Below are 19,402 nucleotides of genomic sequence, written 5' to 3'. Positions count from 1 at the left end.
TGTATTCTGTACCTAGGAATCCTGGTGTGGCACAAGCAGTTATGCACTTTACTAGCTGAACGATTGGTGGTTTGATCCCACCCAAAGGTTCATTGAAAGACAGGCCTAGCAGTCCCATGTGTGCAGAATCAGCTAACAACATGCCTTTTTCCATTCTTAGTCAGTCAACAGCTTTTGCCATATGTGGTACATACACACAGCTCCCACACTTTTTTCTCAATTTAAGAGTAACTGTGACATTGTAAGTTCTTAAGAGGTAGAACATTCTTCTACGTAACCGTGGTCTTCCTCCTGCCCCCCTCACACACATACTATATCCAACATAGGAGTTCTGGTGTGGTGCTGTAGGATAAGCACTGGACTGCTAAGGTTGGTGGTTCAAACTGACCAGCCATTCTTGGAAACCCTACACAGGGGTGCTAAGAGTTGGAACTGTGTCGACGGTATTTAACAAGGACCTATCCAACATAAGGAGCCCTGGTGGAACAGTGGGTTAAGTTTTGAGCAGGTAACAGCAAGGTTGATGATTCAATCCCACCAGCTGCTCCATAAGAGAAAGATGAGAATGTCTGGTGCTGTAAAGATTGACAGTCTCTGAAACCCTGTGGAGAAGATCTGCTCTGTCCTGTCGGGTTTGCTATGAGCCTATGGCAGGGGGTTTGCTATTTTTTGATTTGTATGCAGCAGTTTTCCATGTCATTAAAGCCAAACCCAAACCCACTGACATAGAGTTGTGTGTACTAATAGGTTACCATAAGTCAGAGTTGACTCTGGCAACTGGTTTTTTACTGTAGAACACTTGGGTTCTTGGGAATATAATTGTGCTTTTGTTTTTATTAAGTGGTGATTTTGTTTTGTTTTGTTTTTAAGAAATGTGGTTTGGTTTTGAGCTGGAAGAGAGTACAAGGTGCTTCTGGGAAACTTCAGGGTAGGTAATGTTTTCCTTATTTGTTGGGACTATTTTAACCTGTGTGCTAAATTAGTGTTTGCATGTTTCATGCTCATTGTTCTTAACCATGGGAGATGTTCTATTAGTGCTCTTTGTCTGATTGAATAGGAATAAAAGTCACTTGGGAAGATGCCTGAGTTGAGAGTAGAAAGTAGAAAAATGTATCAGGAGTGAGGTATGTAAGGGAAAAAAACAAATTCTCAGAATTTGTATTAGTGCTTTTTTTTTTTAAATGTTTTATTGTGAATTATGTGATAGTGTACATGGGAGAACATTAGTTTTACATTCATCCTATGGTATATCGTTTCATTGCCATGGTTACAATCCCCTCCACGCATCATCACCCAACCAAAGTATATACACTACAAGCCTGCCCCCTGGTCGTCAGCACACAGCCCCTCTCCCTCGCTGTGTCATCGTCTCTGCCTTTATCTCAGGCATCACTGCTTCTCTGGGTAGGGTCCTGCTCTCCGCTCTTCTGCCTTGATGGTCCCTAGACTGCAAAGTAAATCACTCCCCTCCTTGCTGCAAAACATCTACCTTTACATTTCCAACCATTAGTGCTTTTTTTAAAGATTACTTTTAAAAGTACTTTTTGTCTCAGTGGGACTGCATTAATATATGTGTAACAATCATAATAATAGAATAGAATAAAAGATTACATAATGGCCTGTTGCTTTGGAAAGCAAATTATTCTAATACTGGTAGAAACACTTTTTTGTTTATTCTTTTGTTTAATATGTAATTTGGATGAAAGTTTATAAAGCAAATTGGTTTTCCATTCAATAGTTTATACACATTTTGTTTTGTGATACTGATTGTAATCCCCACTCTGTAGCAGCGCTCTTCTGCTTCCTTCCTATGTTTCCCATTTCCATTCTTTTTTTTCTTTCTTTCCCTCCCTGCCTTCCAAGCTTTATCCCTGGGTAAATGCCACCCTTTAGATCTCATATAGTTGATGGTTATATAGATATATATTTTTTGCTATTACCTGATTTTCTTTTCTTTTTTTAATTTATTGTTTGAGTTTTTGGGAATTGATAGTTTACATAGGAAAACATTGGTTTTACACTTATCCTATGGTATTTCGTTTTATTGCAATGATCACATTCCCTTCCATGCATCCTCATTCAACAGTATTTGCTTCTATTCCCTCTGTTGTTGTGTTTTTTTTTGTTGTTGTTGTTTGTTTTGTTTTTCTTTTGAAGTACACAAAAGCACTCAGGAATATACAATCATTTAAGCAACCAAAGAACAAAATCTGCAAGTCTGCCTCCTGGCTGCCAGCTGTGAACACAGTCTTTCTCTTTCCCTGAGTCTAGAGTCCTCAGCTGCACTCTCTCTCCATATCATCATCTCTGTCTCCATCTCTGGTGTTGCTGCTTCTCTAAATAGGGTCCCACATGCTCTTCTCCCTTGATGGTCTTGGGTTCCTTTGTTCTGGACTGTAAGATTAACTACTTTATATTACAAAACTTCTACCTTTACAGTTGTGACAGTTGCAGTTATGTGGAGTGAAATTAAGCTTAAGGAAGGATACCCATACTAAAAAAATAAAAATAAAAAATCCTTTCTTGGTTACCAGGGTGGGAGGGAGGGGAGAGTTTGGTAGAGTACAGGGTAGGGGATGAACGCATCTTAGTTTGGGTGTTGGGGAGTACAGTACACAAGAAGGGGGAGGAGCATGGAAGAACAAGGTAGTTATTGTTGGTTACATATTTTTTTTAATGTTTTTATTATGGAAAGTTCCATATGTTGTAAAAATTAGACAAAATAGTATGATGAATCCCCATGAACTCCTTTCCCAGTTTTAACATTTATAAACTCATGGCCATTTATGCATCATCTGTACCTGACTCATAGCTCCCAAGTATACCTGATCATGTCTCGAAATATTTTAGTGTGTGTCTCTAAAAGATAAAAAGGATTTAAAAAAAATATGTCCTGTGCTAATGAAAGTGAAAAGCTTACCAAAGGCATTGAAGGGGAAAGGGGAGGGATGAGGGCTTATATGAGCCTTGTGTTTTATTTGGTCTCTAGTGATTATTTTTCTATAATTTTGTTTTCATCTTTCATAATTGTGTTGATGTTTCACTAATTCTTTACATCCATTACTAGCCTTTGGATTCTGTGAGTATAAGGAGCCTGAATCTACCCTCCGTGCACTCAGGTTATTACATGACCTGCAGATTGGAGAGAAGAAGCTGCTTGTTAAAGTTGATGCAAAGACAAAGGCACAACTGGATGAATGGAAAGCAAAGAAGAAGGCTTCTAATGGGGTATGTTTTTAATAGTTACCTTGCTAAGCCAGTTGTGCTATGTCAGGGTAAATGCTTTTCTTTAAATGAATCTTAGGTGGGGCTTCACAAGATGTTAATACATATGATAATCATAATACATGTCTGTGGCTAAAATGCAGGAGGGTATTTTATAGTTTGTAGTTATTTTAAGTCTTCTATCTACCCACAGTGGGTGGATGACTGTTGATTTGCTTGTTCCAGGTTGGGATGAAAGTAGTAAGGGAGGCTGGACAAGGTTAACTTACCAGAGAAAACACTGGTACAGAGTATTCCAAACAGAGCTAATTCATTAAGGCAGCTTTGTAAGTAAGTATATAATATATTTCAACCTACACAATTTTTAATAGTTGCCTTCTTTTAGAAGTACAGAAGTTCTAAGATGAGCAGAAATACGTTTTTTGTTACATTCCTCAGTTGAATGGCTTTATTTAGACTATATTAAGTGAAGCTTAAGTAAAAGAAAATTTGTGTGTTGTGTCAAAATGTAATTTGTACCCCTTCCTAAGGAAACAGAAAAATAGCTCAGGCTTGAATGTATTTTTTTGTCCTTTCCTTTTCTCGTTTGGTTTTGTACCTCAAGCTGTTTTCTCCCGACAAAACAAAAAATAGAAGAAAAAGTAGTCTTTTCGCTCTGTATTAAAAATCTCATTAGCTGTCTTGAAAACCTATAGCTTTTTTTCTCCATCATTATAAAAACATTGTATTATTTGTTTTTTTTTAAATCGCATAATATACTGAGATATAAAAAAGGGAATTACAATAGCTATAATTTCATTTCTGTTAAGTAGACATTTTGGGGGTGTAATTTTCCTCACACAAATACAGATTTAATGGAAATATGTGAGCTTTTTTTGTTTATCTTTCACAAAAATGATTGAATTCTAAGTATTGGTTTGTTCTTTTTTTTAACTTAACCCTATTTTTCCTTGGGGACTCCTGGTGTGGCACTGGGTTAACGTGCCAGACTGCAAAGTCATTTGAACTGCAAGATCGGCTGTTCAAGCTCACCAGCTGCTCCTAAAAAACCCTATATAGGGACGCTATGGGTTGGAACTGTCTCGACAGCGCTTAACAACAACATTTTTCCTTGGACAATATCTTAACTGTTGTCCCTGAGCTTTGTTTCCTCTTATCTTTGCGAGTACTGCCTGTATTTCTAAAGCATAAGTGTAGTTGTATCATCAGAGTCCCAGCTTTTAGCCTAGTGTTTAAGACTGGCCCCAATCTGCCTTTCTATTTGTAGCTTTCCTCCTCACCCTGTGCTTTACTGATCTCATGTTTTTGTTGCCTCTTCAAATCTCCGTTGAAATTCTGTCCTTAGAATTATAGTTAAAATATTCCTTGTTTCATACTCTCATTACCAATCCCTCAATCCTGAGGCAGAATTCTCTGTGTTCAATATAAAGCAACTTTTATTGTTATATATCCGAATTCTGTTGTGGTGCTATAGGATAATCACTGGACTGATAACACAAATTCAGTGATTCAAATCCATTAGCTGCTCCTTGGAAACCATATATCGTGTCTCTAGGAGTTGGAATCAACTTAACACTTAACAATAACATTATATGTTCTTCTGCTCTGTTACATGTAGTTTGTAGCCCATATCTCCCCTTGAGATTCTATGACTACCAGGTAAATCATCTTGTAATACATTTAAGTAAGCAAGGAAATTTACTTTGGATTTAATTTGTCATTACCAAGATGGCAAATTAAATTGTTTCTTTCTTTATGAATGGAAATGAATTAAATCTCCAACAAAACGTATAATAAATTATGAAGTAAAAAATGTAAATTTAATCTCTTCCCAATAAAAACATATAGAACAATTATTTCAGATAAAATGGAATTGAAACAGGCATCACTTGAGTGTTTTATTTTTCTAGTTGGTATACATGTAATTCTGGTTTTATTGTTGTTCTGACTCATAGTGACCCTGTATAGAGTTTCTGAGGAGTGGCTGATAAACTTGAACTGCCTACCTTGCAGTCCAGTCCATTAACCCATAGTGCCACACCAGGACACCTTTTATGTAAGTAGTGCTCTGGATTCGTAGTCTTACGTCTGTCACTCTTCTTACAAAAGCATAGAAATGTGGCAGGCTCATGGGAAGCTAATTCAGGAAGTAGGAAAAATGCCATTGATAGACTGACTGCTGCTTCCTACAAAGTAGAATTTAGGTCTCAAAATCTGAGCATTTTATTTGAAATAGCAGACCTTTTGTATGAGTGCTAGGTTATTGGAGAATTAATTTTATAAAAAAATTGAAATCAGAAGTGTGTATCATGAAGGGTTGTTTTTTTATTTGTTTTTTTTTTCATTGTGCATTGGTTAAAGGTTTGCAGAGCAAACCATCGGTTTTACATTCAACAGATCATACATGTTTTTCTTTGAGGTTACCCTGTAATTTATTATTTCTTTTCCTGCTTAAAGCAATTTGTTTTATCTTAAGATCTACTTGACTTCCTTGTCGTTTGTAAATTCTGAATCTACAATATTCCCTCTTTTTGATTTTAGTTGATTTCATTATACATTGATATCACTGGTTCCCTGTTTTCAAAGTCTTGTAGGTTTGTTTTACTTTAAATCCTCCTATATATGGATTGAGTTTGAGTGGTGATGACATGTTTGGTAATCTCAGGTCATGTTGGTTGCTATTGTTGGTTCTTAGTCCAAAGAACACCCTTTAGCATTTTTCACAAATTTGGTCTGGTCATTATAAACTCCTTTAATTTCTGTTTATCAGGAAATGCCCTAATTTCGCCATCTTATTTGAGGGACAGCTCTTTGGCTGAGTATATCTTTTTCTTTCAAAGTTTTATATAAGTCATTCCATTGTCTTGCCTACATGGTTTCTGCTGAGAAATCAGAGCTTAGTCTTACTGGTTCTCCTTTGTAGGTAACTTCATTTTTCCCCAAACTGCTTGTATGCTTTATCTTCTTGTCTCATGATGTTAGGGATGTTTTCTTCCAACAACTCATCGATAGCTTTCTCTTAGCTCTCTCTCTTTCTGTTCTGAAATTCCAATAACCTGTAAGTTGTTCCTCTTCATGGTGTCCCATATAACTCTTAGGCTATCTTTGGATTTTTTCATTCTTTTTTTCAAGAGTAATCTTCTAGCATACTATTATTGAGCAATTTCTCTTGAAGCTCTCTAATTCGGGCTTCCGTTGCTTCACATCAAGTCCTTTGCCCTTTCAGTGCATTGTTCATTTCTGGATTTCTAATTGCTAGTCTTGTATTGTTTCAAAATTTGCATTTATTTTGTGTGTTTGTACTTGTAGTATTTTTCTGAATTCTTACAGTGTTTTTATTGTGTTCTTCTTGCTTTCCTGGATCTTTCTGTCCTTACTTTGAAGTTACTTAATTAGTATCTTTGGGATTCTTTTCCTGTTAGTTCTATTACCTCTTCCTTCTTAGAATTGTTGTTCTGACTGCATCTTGGTCAAATTTTTGAGCCAATTTAACTTGTTTCTGTGTGTGAGCTAAAATTGTTTGTTGTCTCCGGGGCATTGTGGAGTTTAAAAGTAAATAATGCAGTTGTTGGACCACAGAGGAGAAATGTATAGGAGGCTCCTGCAGTTTAAGGAGCTTGTGTGAAAAGGATGTGACAGCAGACTTCCTGGCCCTAGATGGAGTTCTTACTGGTCTCAGAGGTATCTATGATCATGGCATTCTATATGGAAGTCATTCATGGGGCCATTGTATGTTAAGACCACAGGGACCTGATTAAATGTTGGTCTGGTGGCTCTTCAGGTTTTATAGGTCTGGAGCCAAGCCCACCTGAATGCAGGCACCCAAGTGTCACTCCAAAGCAGCACAGTCTGCTCCACCTCACACTTCTTTGGCTCCCAGCCACGGTACTCCAAACTTCTTGGGAGCAGGCTCTTCACTGAGGGTGGATGAGGGTGGGAGCTGGCCATTCTTCTGGTCACCAGGTGAGAGTGAGGGAAAAAGAAGAGCGCACACCCTTTTTTTCCCTGCAACTTTTATTGTGAAGTGAGTGAAGATTTACAGAGCAGGTCAGTTTTACATTTAACACCTCATATAATTTCTTCGTTAGGTGGTTGCTATCCCCCTTCATGTACCAACTGTTAACAGTATATGTCTCTATTCATTTTAACTACTGCATTTCTCCCTGTGTCTCTTGCTACCTTCATCTTTCCTCTGCTCACCTCCCTCTTGTATATTGCCTGCCCTGTGTCACCCATGTTAACATGTTATCCTTTAGCTCATAAATAGTTTCTCCATCCCCATAACTATCATAGATTGCTTATCAGGAAAACCTTTTTTATTTTTTTTTAAGTATTTATTGTGAGTTGAGTGATCGTTTACATAGGAGAACATCAGCTTTACACTCATGGTATCTCATTTAATTGCAGTGCTTTTTTTTTTTTTTTTTAACTTTTCATAACGATGGTCCCATACAATATTTGTCCTTGTCTTAATTTCACTCAGCATAATGTTCTCTAGGTACAACTATGTTGTGAGGAATTCATCCTTTTTCTCCAGCATTTTGCAGTATTCCATTGTGTGTATAACGTAAAGTTTGTTTGGCCTGGATATTCTTCTGTGGATGGGCATATAGACTGTCTTCACCTTCTTGATATGAAGAGATTGCAGCTTTTTGATCCCCTGTGTGAATCTGCACTGGCAGACCTATCTCTGCTGTCAAAGCTCCTCACAAAACAGTGGAGCCACGTCTGGCTGACTGTTCATTAGTCAGTCTTCCCTCTCTGACAGTGCCTGCTCAGCCTCTCCTCCTAGCAAGTACTCTATCCACCTCTCTAATCTTTCTTCTGAAGTCCAGGGTGCCAGAATTTTCGTCTGTGTCTGTTTAATTTTGTCTCACATATTTTTGTTGTAGAGGCTCCCTGTAATGCATAATACCTAGTCCTCCATATAGCCGGAGTCACCATAAAGGGGTTTTTGAGGTAGCCATGGAAAGACTTCAGTCATTTGTCCATTAGTTTGTCATACTGTGGTAGCTTATGTGTAGGCATGATGCTGGAAGCTATGCTACTGGTATTTTAAATAACAGCAGGGTCACCTAAGATGGACAGGTTTTAGCTGAGCTTACAGACTAGGAAGAAGAAGAGGCAGACTACTTCTGAATGTTTCCTTATAAATAATATTAGAACATTATCAGGAACAGTGACGGAAAATGAATTAATAGTACCAGAATGTTGTTAGGTGTCATGGTGTGGTGTTGTAGGATTAAGCACTAGACAGCAAGGTTTGTTTGAACCACGAGGCTGGGACTTCAAACTCACCAGCTGCTCCTTGAAAAGAAACCCTATGCAGGGTCACTCAGTTGGCACTTAACAACATCAACAACGTTGGTAGGTATACTGCTGGAAGATGAGCCCCTCAGGTTAGAAGGCACTCAAAATAAGACTGGGGAAGAGCTTCCTCTTCAAAGTAGAGTTGACCTTGATGTGAATGGAGTAAAGCTTTCAGGACCTTCATTTGCTAATGGGGCAACAATTCAAAATGAGGAGAATCCGCTGCAAACATCCATTATTCAGAACACGGATTGTATGAAGTATGAATCTTAAGAAAATTCTAGGTTATCAAAAATGAAATGGAAAACATAAAGGTCAATATCCTAGGCATTAGTGAGCTGAAAGGAACTGGTACTGGCCATTTTGAATCTGGCGATTATGTTGTTAAGTGCCATCAAGTTGTTTCCGACCCATAGTGACCCTTTATTGCGTTTCCATGGAGCAGCTGGTGACTTTGAACCACCAACTTTGTGGTTCAAACCAACTTTGCAGTACAGCATTAACCCCAAAGCACCATAGTGCTACAAAAAGATTGAATGAAGAAGCAGGTTTGAGAAAATAAGAAACTTACTTATAATGATTAATTCCATAACACTATGTACTGCATTATATTGGAGATACCAATGTTATAACACATCTCCTAACTAGTTAGACATTTTTAGACATTTGAGGGCAAGGTTATTATCTCTTTTATTCAATATTGAATTTTATGCCATCTAGCAGCAACTTGCATACAGTAGGTACTTTAGTAAGAATTTGTTGAGCAAGCTAATTTAAGACAAAAATTTGTGTTCAATATCCTTTGGACAAAGTATTCATAATGCTGTTGGTAGAATTTTGAAATCACTGCTACTTGTTATTATTTAGGATGAAGTCAGCAAGTTATAAAATTTTCTATGAAGAGTATTGTATATATTTTGACTAATAATCACAGTTGTACATATATCCATGGTTATTTTGTTGAATATGTGAGAATAATCAGGATATATTTACTAAGTGTATATTTGGGGTGGATTCCTGGTGTGGCACTACAGAAACAGTTCTGGCCTGTGAATTGCAGATTAGCAGTTCATACTCACCAGCTGCTCCTTGGATATATAATGATACAAGCTCCCTATGAATCAGAAACGACTCAATGGTATTTAACATTTATTTGACACTTGAGTGTGTAGTTTTAAACGACAAAGATAAAAGTGACTTTTATCTGTTGATTCTTTGCCAAACATTTCCTCTTTCTAAGAATCCAATCATTAATAGTCATTGGAAATTATCCAGTGTTTTGACGTCGTTCTTTACATTTTGTTTGCAATTTCAATTATATTAATTCATTAGTCAGGGAATTTAAAATCATTTAAAATTAAGAGAGAAGCAAGTAGCTGATTGTTATTGTTAAGTGCTGTCAAGTTGGTTCCAACCCATATCGACCCTGTATAGGGTTTCCAAGGAGTGGCTGGTCAGCTTGAACTGCCAACCTTGTGGTTCAAACTTTGTAGTCCAGCGCGTTAACCCACAGCGCCACAACGGGACTCCATTAGAAGCCAGCTTTTTCATAGAGAAATAGTTTAATTTTTACAGTGCTCATGCTCAGTACATGGAGGGGGGAAGAGTTGTGTAGTATTTAAAGTTGATTTCCTACTATAAATATGTTTGTTTTTTGTTTTTTATTTTGCTTTTTTAAGTGCTGTTTCAGTATTATAAAAATTACAGAAAATGGGTTTATCCGGAGCAGGCAGGGCCAGGGACTTGAGTTCAGCCCCTAATCAAATGTTTGCATTTTGGTGTCTCTAGTTGTCTACTGCTTTTTTGTTTGTTTACCCTGCACGTACTTTTCCAGTCCTGGTGTAATAGACTGCTAACAGCAGGGTTGGTCAGAAACCCTGTACAGGGTCACTCGTGAGTTGGAACTGCCTTAATGGCACTTAACAGCAAACTGTGCTTTTATTTGCTTTACATGGTGGGTGTTAGAGTTTACCTGAAATTATATATATATGAAATTATATGCATTATGTGTATGTTTTTTATAACTAAATTGTCAAAATGTTTACTGTTTTTATAGGAATCAATTTTTTAGTTAATATTGTTAATTTGTACAACTATTAAGCAAGAACATCTGAAATGATTGTCCTGCTCCTTTATGGTTTTAGCTGGTTAAGAGCCAGAATTATGGCTATCAAGGGAAAAGAAAAGAAAATGATAAAGTACCAGTGTCTCAGGAAAAAATTCAATAAAGCAAATGAAATTTTATTTAATAAGTTTATAAACAGGGCCAGCTACATATTTAATGGGACCATGGAGATATATTGGATAACTTTTTTTTTTCATTTTTGTTTGTCAGCTTGTGTATTAGAATGATTTTAATTTTCTATTTTTTATTGTTTTTTTCCCCTTTCTCTTTCTCTTGAATTTGCCTTGTTGCTTAAGAATGCAAGGCCAGAGACTGTTGCTGCTGCTGCTGCTGCTGCTGCTGCTGCTGCTGCTGCTACTGATGATGAAGAAGCCTTAGATGAAGAAACAAAGAGAAGAGATCAGATGATTAAAGGGGCAATTGAAGTATTAATACGTGAATACTCTAGTGAACTGAACGCCCCCTCACAGGAATCTGACTCTCACCCTAGAAAGAAGAAGAAGGAGAAGAAAGAGGACGTATGTGTTACTGATTTCTGCCAATGCTGTAATTATTGCAGTTTATTTTGTATGGTGGCACTCTTGTGCTTTGGTTACATTTTACCTTTTGAAGGCAAAATGAACGGGTAGCCCTGTTTTGCCTTAGCCTCATAATTGTAGTTGTTCTGTCCTTTTCTAGGCATGTCTCTAAATTGAGGGTTTTACTGATTCTTTAATTTTTAGCTGTCCACTCTTTAGAAACCCAGTCTCAGTCACCTTTGGAACCTCTGACTGAGGGACTGTGAGAGAGGAGTGCATGGTAAAACCCTCCTCCCCAGTCTACTCCTTACTTTGTCAGCTAAGCTGATTAAACAGTCCAGAAACGTCTCGTTCTCCTATACTCATTCCTCTGGATAAACTTGGGGAAATTCTAGGACATATTCTTTTAAAAATTAGAAACATTTTATATTCACTTATTATATATTTTATGAAAAAGTTCTATAGAACTTTGTGATTGTTAAGATATTTATGGATCATATTATTATTTGTGTTTTAGTACCTTAGAGTAGGCTCCATTCTTCCTGATGGTCATAAAAAACCATTTAGTGAAGTTCTAATTTTTTTGAAATTGTGTTAATGTTTAAAACCCACTGGTGTTGATTTGACTCCAATAGTGACCCTAGAGTACGTAGTAGGACTGCTCCATAGAGTTTCCAAGACTCACTCTTTATCAGAGCAGACTGCCTCATCTTTCTCCCATTGAGGGGCTTGGTGGGTTCAAACTGCCAAGCTTTCAGTTTGCAGCCCATGTTTAATCCACTGGGCCAGTAGGCTCTTTCTGGAATTTTTTGGTGCTAATTTATTTAGGTGTCCTGGTGTGGCGCCATGGGTTAATGTGCTAGACTTGCGAGGTCATTTGTTCTTCAAGGTCGTTGGTTCAAGCTCCTTGGAAACCTTATACAGGTTTGCTATAAGTCAGAACCGACGGCACTTAACAATAATTTATTCAAGTTTATAGTCAGGTATAGAGTAATTGAAACCTATATTGCTGATCTGTTAAGGTAATGTGGAAGAAGAAAAACAACTAATTGGTTTCATTTGAGTTGGGAGGAAGGAATCAAAGAAGTCTTGCCTTGTGGTAAGAATTTTGTGTAAATTTTGTTGGTATAATTGTTTCCTATATTTTGGAGGTTGGGGACAGGTCATGTTTTAGTGTATTGTTAGCTGCTGTCCAGTCACCTCCCTGTGCACAATGGAATGAAATGTTGATGTATCCTGTGCTGCTCCATGATCAGCTGCAAATGGAACAGGTGTATCCATCTGGCTAATTTTCTATAGTAGTTTGCAAGGCCTTTCTTCCTAGGTTTGTTGTATTCCTTCCAACTCAACACATTGCTGTCTCTTAATGACACTATAGGACAAAGTAGAACTGTCCCTTAGGTTGTCAAGGCTGTATATCCTTACAGAAGTAGACGGCAACATCTTTCTCCTGTGGAGTGGCTGGTGTTTCAAGCCACTGACTTTTTGATTAGAGCTGAACACTAATCCCTGTATCATCGTTGTATCGTTGTTGCTGCTGTTAAGTGTCATTGTTTGAGTTGCTTCCATCTTCAAGCATCCTGTATAAGGTGTCTGAGGAGAAGCTAATGGGTTTGAGCTGCCGACCTTGAAGTTAGCAGTCTAGTGCTTATCATTGTGCCATACCTTCCCTATTAAAATGTTAATGGGGTATTGGAGGAAGAGAAAAAAGTAGGTAATGGGAGATGGGGATAGAGAGAGTGATTGAAATCTTTTCAACTGTCAAGAAAACGTCACAGAAATACTATATTGCTTGAAGTACAAGGGTGAGTCAAAAGTTATCTGCACCCCGGTTATGTTAAAATGCCCTTCCACAGCTGATGACAACATTGAGCATGCATGTGAAATGATTGTGTCAGATAGATGAGTGACTGGATTGTGTGGCAAGTCATTTGCAGTTAGCCATGGATTTGCCTATGAAAGAATCCACTTGGCTTTTGAAAAGTTTGTGTGAGACAGATACTGAAACAACTCACTGAAGTACAAACAGATGCATTTGAACATCTGCAAACAAAATTTGGACCAATATTCGAAAGGAGGTAAAAGTTGTTTTAGAAAAATCGTTACTGTTGACGAGACATAGATTCATCACAACAAGCCTGAGAGTAAACAGAAAGAATTTAGAATGGAAACATCTTCAATCGCTGACCAAGAAAAAGTCCAAAAGGCAACCATCAGCTAGAAACTCGATGCTTTACAGTTTTCTGGGACTCTCAAGGCACAGTATTGGAACACTATCAGAAAAAGGTTAAACAATCAACAGTGCTCATTGCATTGAGATACTCGCTAATGATCTGAAGCCCAAACTTCACATTAAATGCAGAAGACTGCTATCCAAGGGCATTGTGATCTTGCATGACAGTGTACATCCACATAACTCGACCAACATTGTCGACACTGCAAAAACCTCATTTTGAGGGATTTAAACATCCTCCCTATAGTACTGATCATGCTCTATATCAGACTTCACCTGTTTGGTCCCTTGAAAGCACACCTTCAAGGATGAAGGGTCATCTCTAATGAAGAAGTGAAGACAGCGGTGCATTCGTGACTCGCAGCTCAGTCTAAAATAAGGGAATATGAAAGCTTGTTGACAGATGGACAAAGTGTATTGCAAAGCAAGCAGATTATGTCAAAAAAATTCTTTATTTGTCTTTTCTGAAAGTTGATTAAAACAATTCTACAGCCCGAGTGCGGATAATTTTTGACTCATTCTCTTATAAAACAGAGCACTGTTTTTACTATTTTGCAGAGTAGTGTGAGCTCTTTTTAAAAATAACCTTCATGAATTTTTCCGCAGATTTTCCGCAGATTTCCAGTTGCCCCTCTGATCCCGTATCCACTCATCACTAAGGTTAGTTTACCTTGTAGGCTTTAAAATTAACCATGCTTATAGCTATGTGTCATTTTGCGATACTTGCCCATTTGGTCTTTCAATGTTTAACTTCAGATTTCTAGATTTTCTATTGTACACAGTCTAGTTATCATATCTGTTGTAAGCCTGAATTTGTCTTTGTGTATGGTTGCCCACTGCTTTTTACGCATTCCCTTCTGTCCCACTTGTCTTTTAGGAGGATATAAATGCTATAGAAATGGAAGAAGACAAAAGAGACCTGATATCCCGAGAGATCAGCAAATTCAGAGACACACATAAGGTAGTATTCTTATTTTGTTCTCTTGATTCCAAACTAGACTTTTTACAGAATCCAAAGCAAACAGACAAAAAGGAAATCAACCATACAGTAGAATTAATTTTAAATACTTTTTATAGGTTTAATTGATAATTAGATAGAAACCAAGAAACAGAAGACTAATGCCATATTAAAGTGACCCTTGCATAGTGTGCTTAATTCTTTTCAGTTACTGATTACTCTGCAGTCATCTCACTTTAATATGAATGAAAGGTGCTTTTTGATTTTTTTGAAAGATTTCAACATGACATCAAGAAATCTAGTAAACTAGATTTAGGGGGGGCCGCAGGATGACATACACTGTAGTATATTTCTTGGGACAGTTTAATTTAATCTTGTGAAAACCTTTTCTTTATAGCGAAAATTAAAATTTAAGGTTTATATTTGTATAGATTTAAGTTGAGAAGGGGAAATTTTTAAAATTAGGTCAGTGGTTACCAGACTTACCAAATTTTAGATGCATGGAAGAAATGTAAATTCCCATAAAGCTAATCTATTCATTGACCCCCACCATTATGATAGAGATCATATGGTGACTAATGCAAGATGAAACTCAGCTTGGAAAGTAACAAGGAATAGGATGTAAGTATGAGCTTCTGTTTTTTATTATATTTATGGATGCCCCCTCAGAAAAATATGCAAAGGGGTAACTGGCTTGGAAAATGGTGTATTTGTGCATAGTAAATCCCACTCACGAGTTTTGCCTATGAAAGCTTCTCTCATTGACAGCGCATATGTGAATGTTTGCTGGTGTTGAAGGTAATGCTTTATGAACCATGAAATGCAAACATTGCATGAATATAGTTCAATATTAGAGGTAATAAGATGTTACTTATTCATAGACTGATCGCGACCTCAGTGAAAAATGTTCACTTTTTGTTTACAGTCACTCTTTCTGTTTTTACAAATCCCAAGTTGACAAATAATGAGAATACAAGATGCTGAACTATTATTCCCCAGATACTCAGCCCTAGTTCACATACACAGTGCTTTTTCTTGAATTGAATTTTTCCAGTAGCATAAAAGTTATTCTCCCAAATTTTTAAGAAATAAAAAGGTAGTCTGTGGATAGTCATTTTAGGTGAATACTTTCGGTTAGGTTTAACATTTAAGATTAGGATCTGAGTAAGCTTGAAAATGGTATACAGTTGTGTGTGTGGTTTACCCCCCTTTTTTTTTATGTAGTTGTTAATTAAACTCTGTCATGTCATTGTGGAATTATGTTTTGTGGAATCATCTGTTTAAAACAAAATTAATATATTTGATTCAGAGTTTGAGAAGCTGTCAGGCATTTGACTGCCTTTCACTGAGGGGAATGGTTTGAATTTCTAAAATTCAAACAGTTCTTTTTATTGGGGTGGTATTATAAAAGGGAAAGTTTGGAAACACCAGAAACAAAAATTGAGCTCAGTGAACCTTTGCATGTTTTGGTATGAGTTTATGAAATAACCACAGACTGTCAGGGTATCAGCGTGGCAGGGGGCGTCCATTTACAGCACGGACGAGTCTGAAGAGAGAATGAGGTAAGATTATGAATTTTTTTATTTGTCCTTTTCTCTTCATTACTTCATTTTCTTACATCTTTCTATAGTCATTCTGTTCCATTTTTTTTCTAGACTTTCTGCTTGTCTTAAGTATATATTTGTATAAATACCCATCTGTACTCTTCTCTGTATATAACCTTTTAGAAAATCAATTAGTACTGATTAGACTCACTCACTTTTTCATTTACTTAGAACAAAACTTTAGAAATGAATCCTGAAATAAATTATTTACACAAGTAAAAATAACACTTAAGAAATAAGTAGTACAGTAAATAAGCAAAAGTAAAACTAAGGATTTCTACAAATTAATATTGGAACAACTAAAATAATCAGTAAGTATTATTTCAGAAATAAACAAATTTCTTTTTAAGTGTATATGATATTGAGGTAAGTTTTATGTAGCCTAACATCCTTTTACAATATTAAATTTTTACATTTCATTTAGAATTGTTTCAGAAGGGAAATTTTGCTGCCTCTAGCTTTTCCATTTGTGTCCTCTTTCTACCATTTTGTTTCTTTTCATTTCGTTTGTAATTTCAATGTATTCAGTATTGACTTTGCCTGCATTCTACTTTAAAATAGACTGGTAGAGCGACTGAATATATTGATCTCTGATACATTAGCTTTTTTTTCATAATTCTCTGTCAGTCCTCTGATCCATGATCAAGAGATAAAGTGTCTTAACAGGTAAGATTGCTTTTTAAAGTTGTTTTAAATGCTTTACATAACTGAGAAAAGAACAAAATGGACATTTTATTGCTGCAGTTTAAATTTCATTTCAGTGACTCTAAACATGGAACCAAAGGGATAAATGTATTTTGTTTTTCCTGTTTGGGGTATTTTTTTCTTAATTTGTGTAGAAACCATGTGGTACGCTGGTATTCTTTTCAAGGTACAAACTTGGTCTGACTTTGTTATTTGGTTTATATGTGAACCATGTACTTGCTCTTCCTCCCAGAAACATAGCTTATAGGCAAGGTTAATCCAGTGTTGGCGATCCATGTCCTAGCACAGCATCTGTAAGTTAATATACAACGTTGCTTCCAAGGATGGATTTATCATTGTTGATATTTTTTTTATTTTCTTATAGGAATGATACGTATAAATGTTACTTTTAAAATAATTTAAATGAAAATATTTTATCTGTACATTTCTGCTTGGAGTGAGTGATTTTAAAACCTTTTATGTATCTGGTGGGCTGTCCATCTTGCAATGGTGGGAGTAAGGCAGATTGTGGCTGAATTCAGCTCTTGCTTTTGGAGGGTGGGAAAAGCAAATGGTAGCAAAAGATTATTTTGTTGCTTTATAGTGACTTGACTCTTTAAACAACCCTTTTGAAGCCCTCAGCTAGTTAATCTATGGGTAATGGAAAGTCTAGGGTTATAATGAGAACCAGTAATCCACTGATTTACAGAAACTAATAATAGGCAGACTTAAGTTTAAGTCCTTCGTGGCTGATTATATTTCTGAATTTATTTTGAATCACCACTTTTCCAATGATCCTTTAGGTTTTGACATAGTCATTGATTTAGTGGCCAGCCACTTAACACAATCTCCCAGCATCCAAGATTGGAGTTTCCTTGTCTATACAGATTATGGTTTGCACGAAATCTATAGTTTTGTGATTGCTTCTGTTTGATTTGTCAAGTTAAAGCTATAAGAATTTAGTATTAAAATACCAGTGGCTTGGTATTTTTGTTTCCAATATTGGGCAGTAGCACCTGGAATGAGCTGCATACTGGAGCTACAGAATTAACTCTAAAAGTGCTTTTATTGGTTTCTAGAAACTGGAAGAAGAGAAAGGCAAAAAGGAGAAAGAAAGACAGGAAATTGAGAAAGAACGGAGAGAAAGAGAGAGGGAGCGTGAAAGGGAACGAGAAAGGCGAGAACGGGAACGAGAAAGGGAAAGAGAACGTGAACGAGAAAAGGAGAAGGAACGGGAGCGGGAACGAGAACGGGATAGGGATCGTGACCGGACAAAAGAGAGAGATCGAGATCGGGATCGAGAGAGAGATCGAGACCGAGACCGAGAAAGGAGCTCAGACCGTAATAAAGATCGGAGTCGGTCAAGGTAAGGCTCCATAGAACTTGCTATTTCTGATAGCTTTCACCGAACCTCAGGTTAACAATTATTTGTAGAAGCGTCTACATTTATGTGATGAAAGAATTTTCTTAGCCTTTTTTGCTGTCTCACACACACATAAAGCACTGGTTAAGTAACAAGTTTGAACATCCTGGTTGGCATATAACAAGTATCCACCCAGTGTGGCACTACTGATTCCCTATTGTCTTCCTGAATTGATGGGCATTTTTTCTAGTCACCCTTTCATTGATGTCTAGCATCAACTGATGTTTCATCAGTTCTAGCACCACCACTTTTAGCCTGTTATATATGGAGGACTCTTGGTGTGGCGCTGTAGGATAAGCTCTGGTCTGCTAATTACAAAGTCAGTGGTTCAAACCCACCAGCCGCACCTTGGAAACTCTTTACAGGGTTACTGTGAGTCAGAACCCTCTTGATGTCACTTAACAGCAACAGCAGTCTTTATGGAAGTAAGCTGGGCTGCCACAGCTTATTTCACTGGACCAAGAGGCAGTTGTTCGAACAGAACATAGGAACACTGAATGGTTTAAAAATAAGAAAGGTGTGTGACAGGTTTGTGTTCTTTCACCATACTTATTCAGCCTGTATTCCTAGCACATAATCTGAGAGTCTGTCTTATATGAAGAAAAACGTGGCATCAGGATCAGAGGAAGACTGATTAACAACCTGCGATACGCAGATGATAAACCTTGCTTACTGAAAGTCAAGAGGACTTAAAAATACTTACTGATGAAGATCAAAGACCACAGCCTTTAGTGTGGATTTCACCTCAATATAAAGAAAACAAAATTCCTCATCACTGGACCAATAAACAACATTTTTATCCACAGAGAAAAGATTGAGGTTGTCAAGGACTTCATTCTTCTTCGATCAACTATCAACACTCATGGAAGCAGCAGTCAAGAAGTCAAACGACATATTGCATTAGGCAAATCTGGTTGAAGAGCAAAGATGTCAGTTTGAGGACTAAGGTGTGCCTGACCCAAGTCATGGTATTTTCAGTAACCTCATATGCATGCGAAAGCTGGACAGTGAATAAGGAAGACCGTGGAAGAATTGATGCTTGTGAGTTAGGGTGTTTATTGGAGGAGAATATTGAAAGTGCCATGGGCTGCCAAAAGAACAAACAGATTTCTGTTGGAAGAAGTGCAGTCAGAGTGCCCCTTGGAGGCCAAAATGGCCAAACTTCGTATCTCATTTTCGGACATATTGTCTGGAAGGACTAGTCGCTGGAGAAGGACATCATGTTTGATAAGGTGGAGGGTCAGAGAATAAGAGGACGGCCCCTAGTGAGATGGATTGGGAAAGTGGCAGCATCAGTGGACTCAGATGGCAATAATTATGAG

General features: G+C 37.2%; 1 protein-coding gene across 1 annotated transcript in view; it reads left to right on the top strand.

Moving 5' to 3' along the window:
• Positions 1–19,402, top strand: part of RBM25 (RNA binding motif protein 25) — a 46,028-nt gene that overhangs the window by 9,281 nt on the left and 17,345 nt on the right. The window contains exons 4-9 of the mRNA XM_006865555.1: positions 871–928; positions 3,068–3,228; positions 10,957–11,178; positions 14,018–14,071; positions 14,289–14,372; positions 17,737–18,023. Of these exons, the coding sequence (XP_006865617.1) occupies positions 871–928; positions 3,068–3,228; positions 10,957–11,178; positions 14,018–14,071; positions 14,289–14,372; positions 17,737–18,023 (866 nt within the window). The remainder of the gene's footprint in view (positions 1–870; positions 929–3,067; positions 3,229–10,956; positions 11,179–14,017; positions 14,072–14,288; positions 14,373–17,736; positions 18,024–19,402) is intronic.

This window comes from Chrysochloris asiatica, unplaced genomic scaffold (assembly GCF_000296735.1).
Source record: "Chrysochloris asiatica unplaced genomic scaffold, ChrAsi1.0 scaffold00079, whole genome shotgun sequence".
NCBI classification, from domain to species: Eukaryota; Metazoa; Chordata; class Mammalia; order Afrosoricida; family Chrysochloridae; genus Chrysochloris; species Chrysochloris asiatica.
This window is presented reverse-complemented; position numbering and strand designations above follow the sequence as displayed.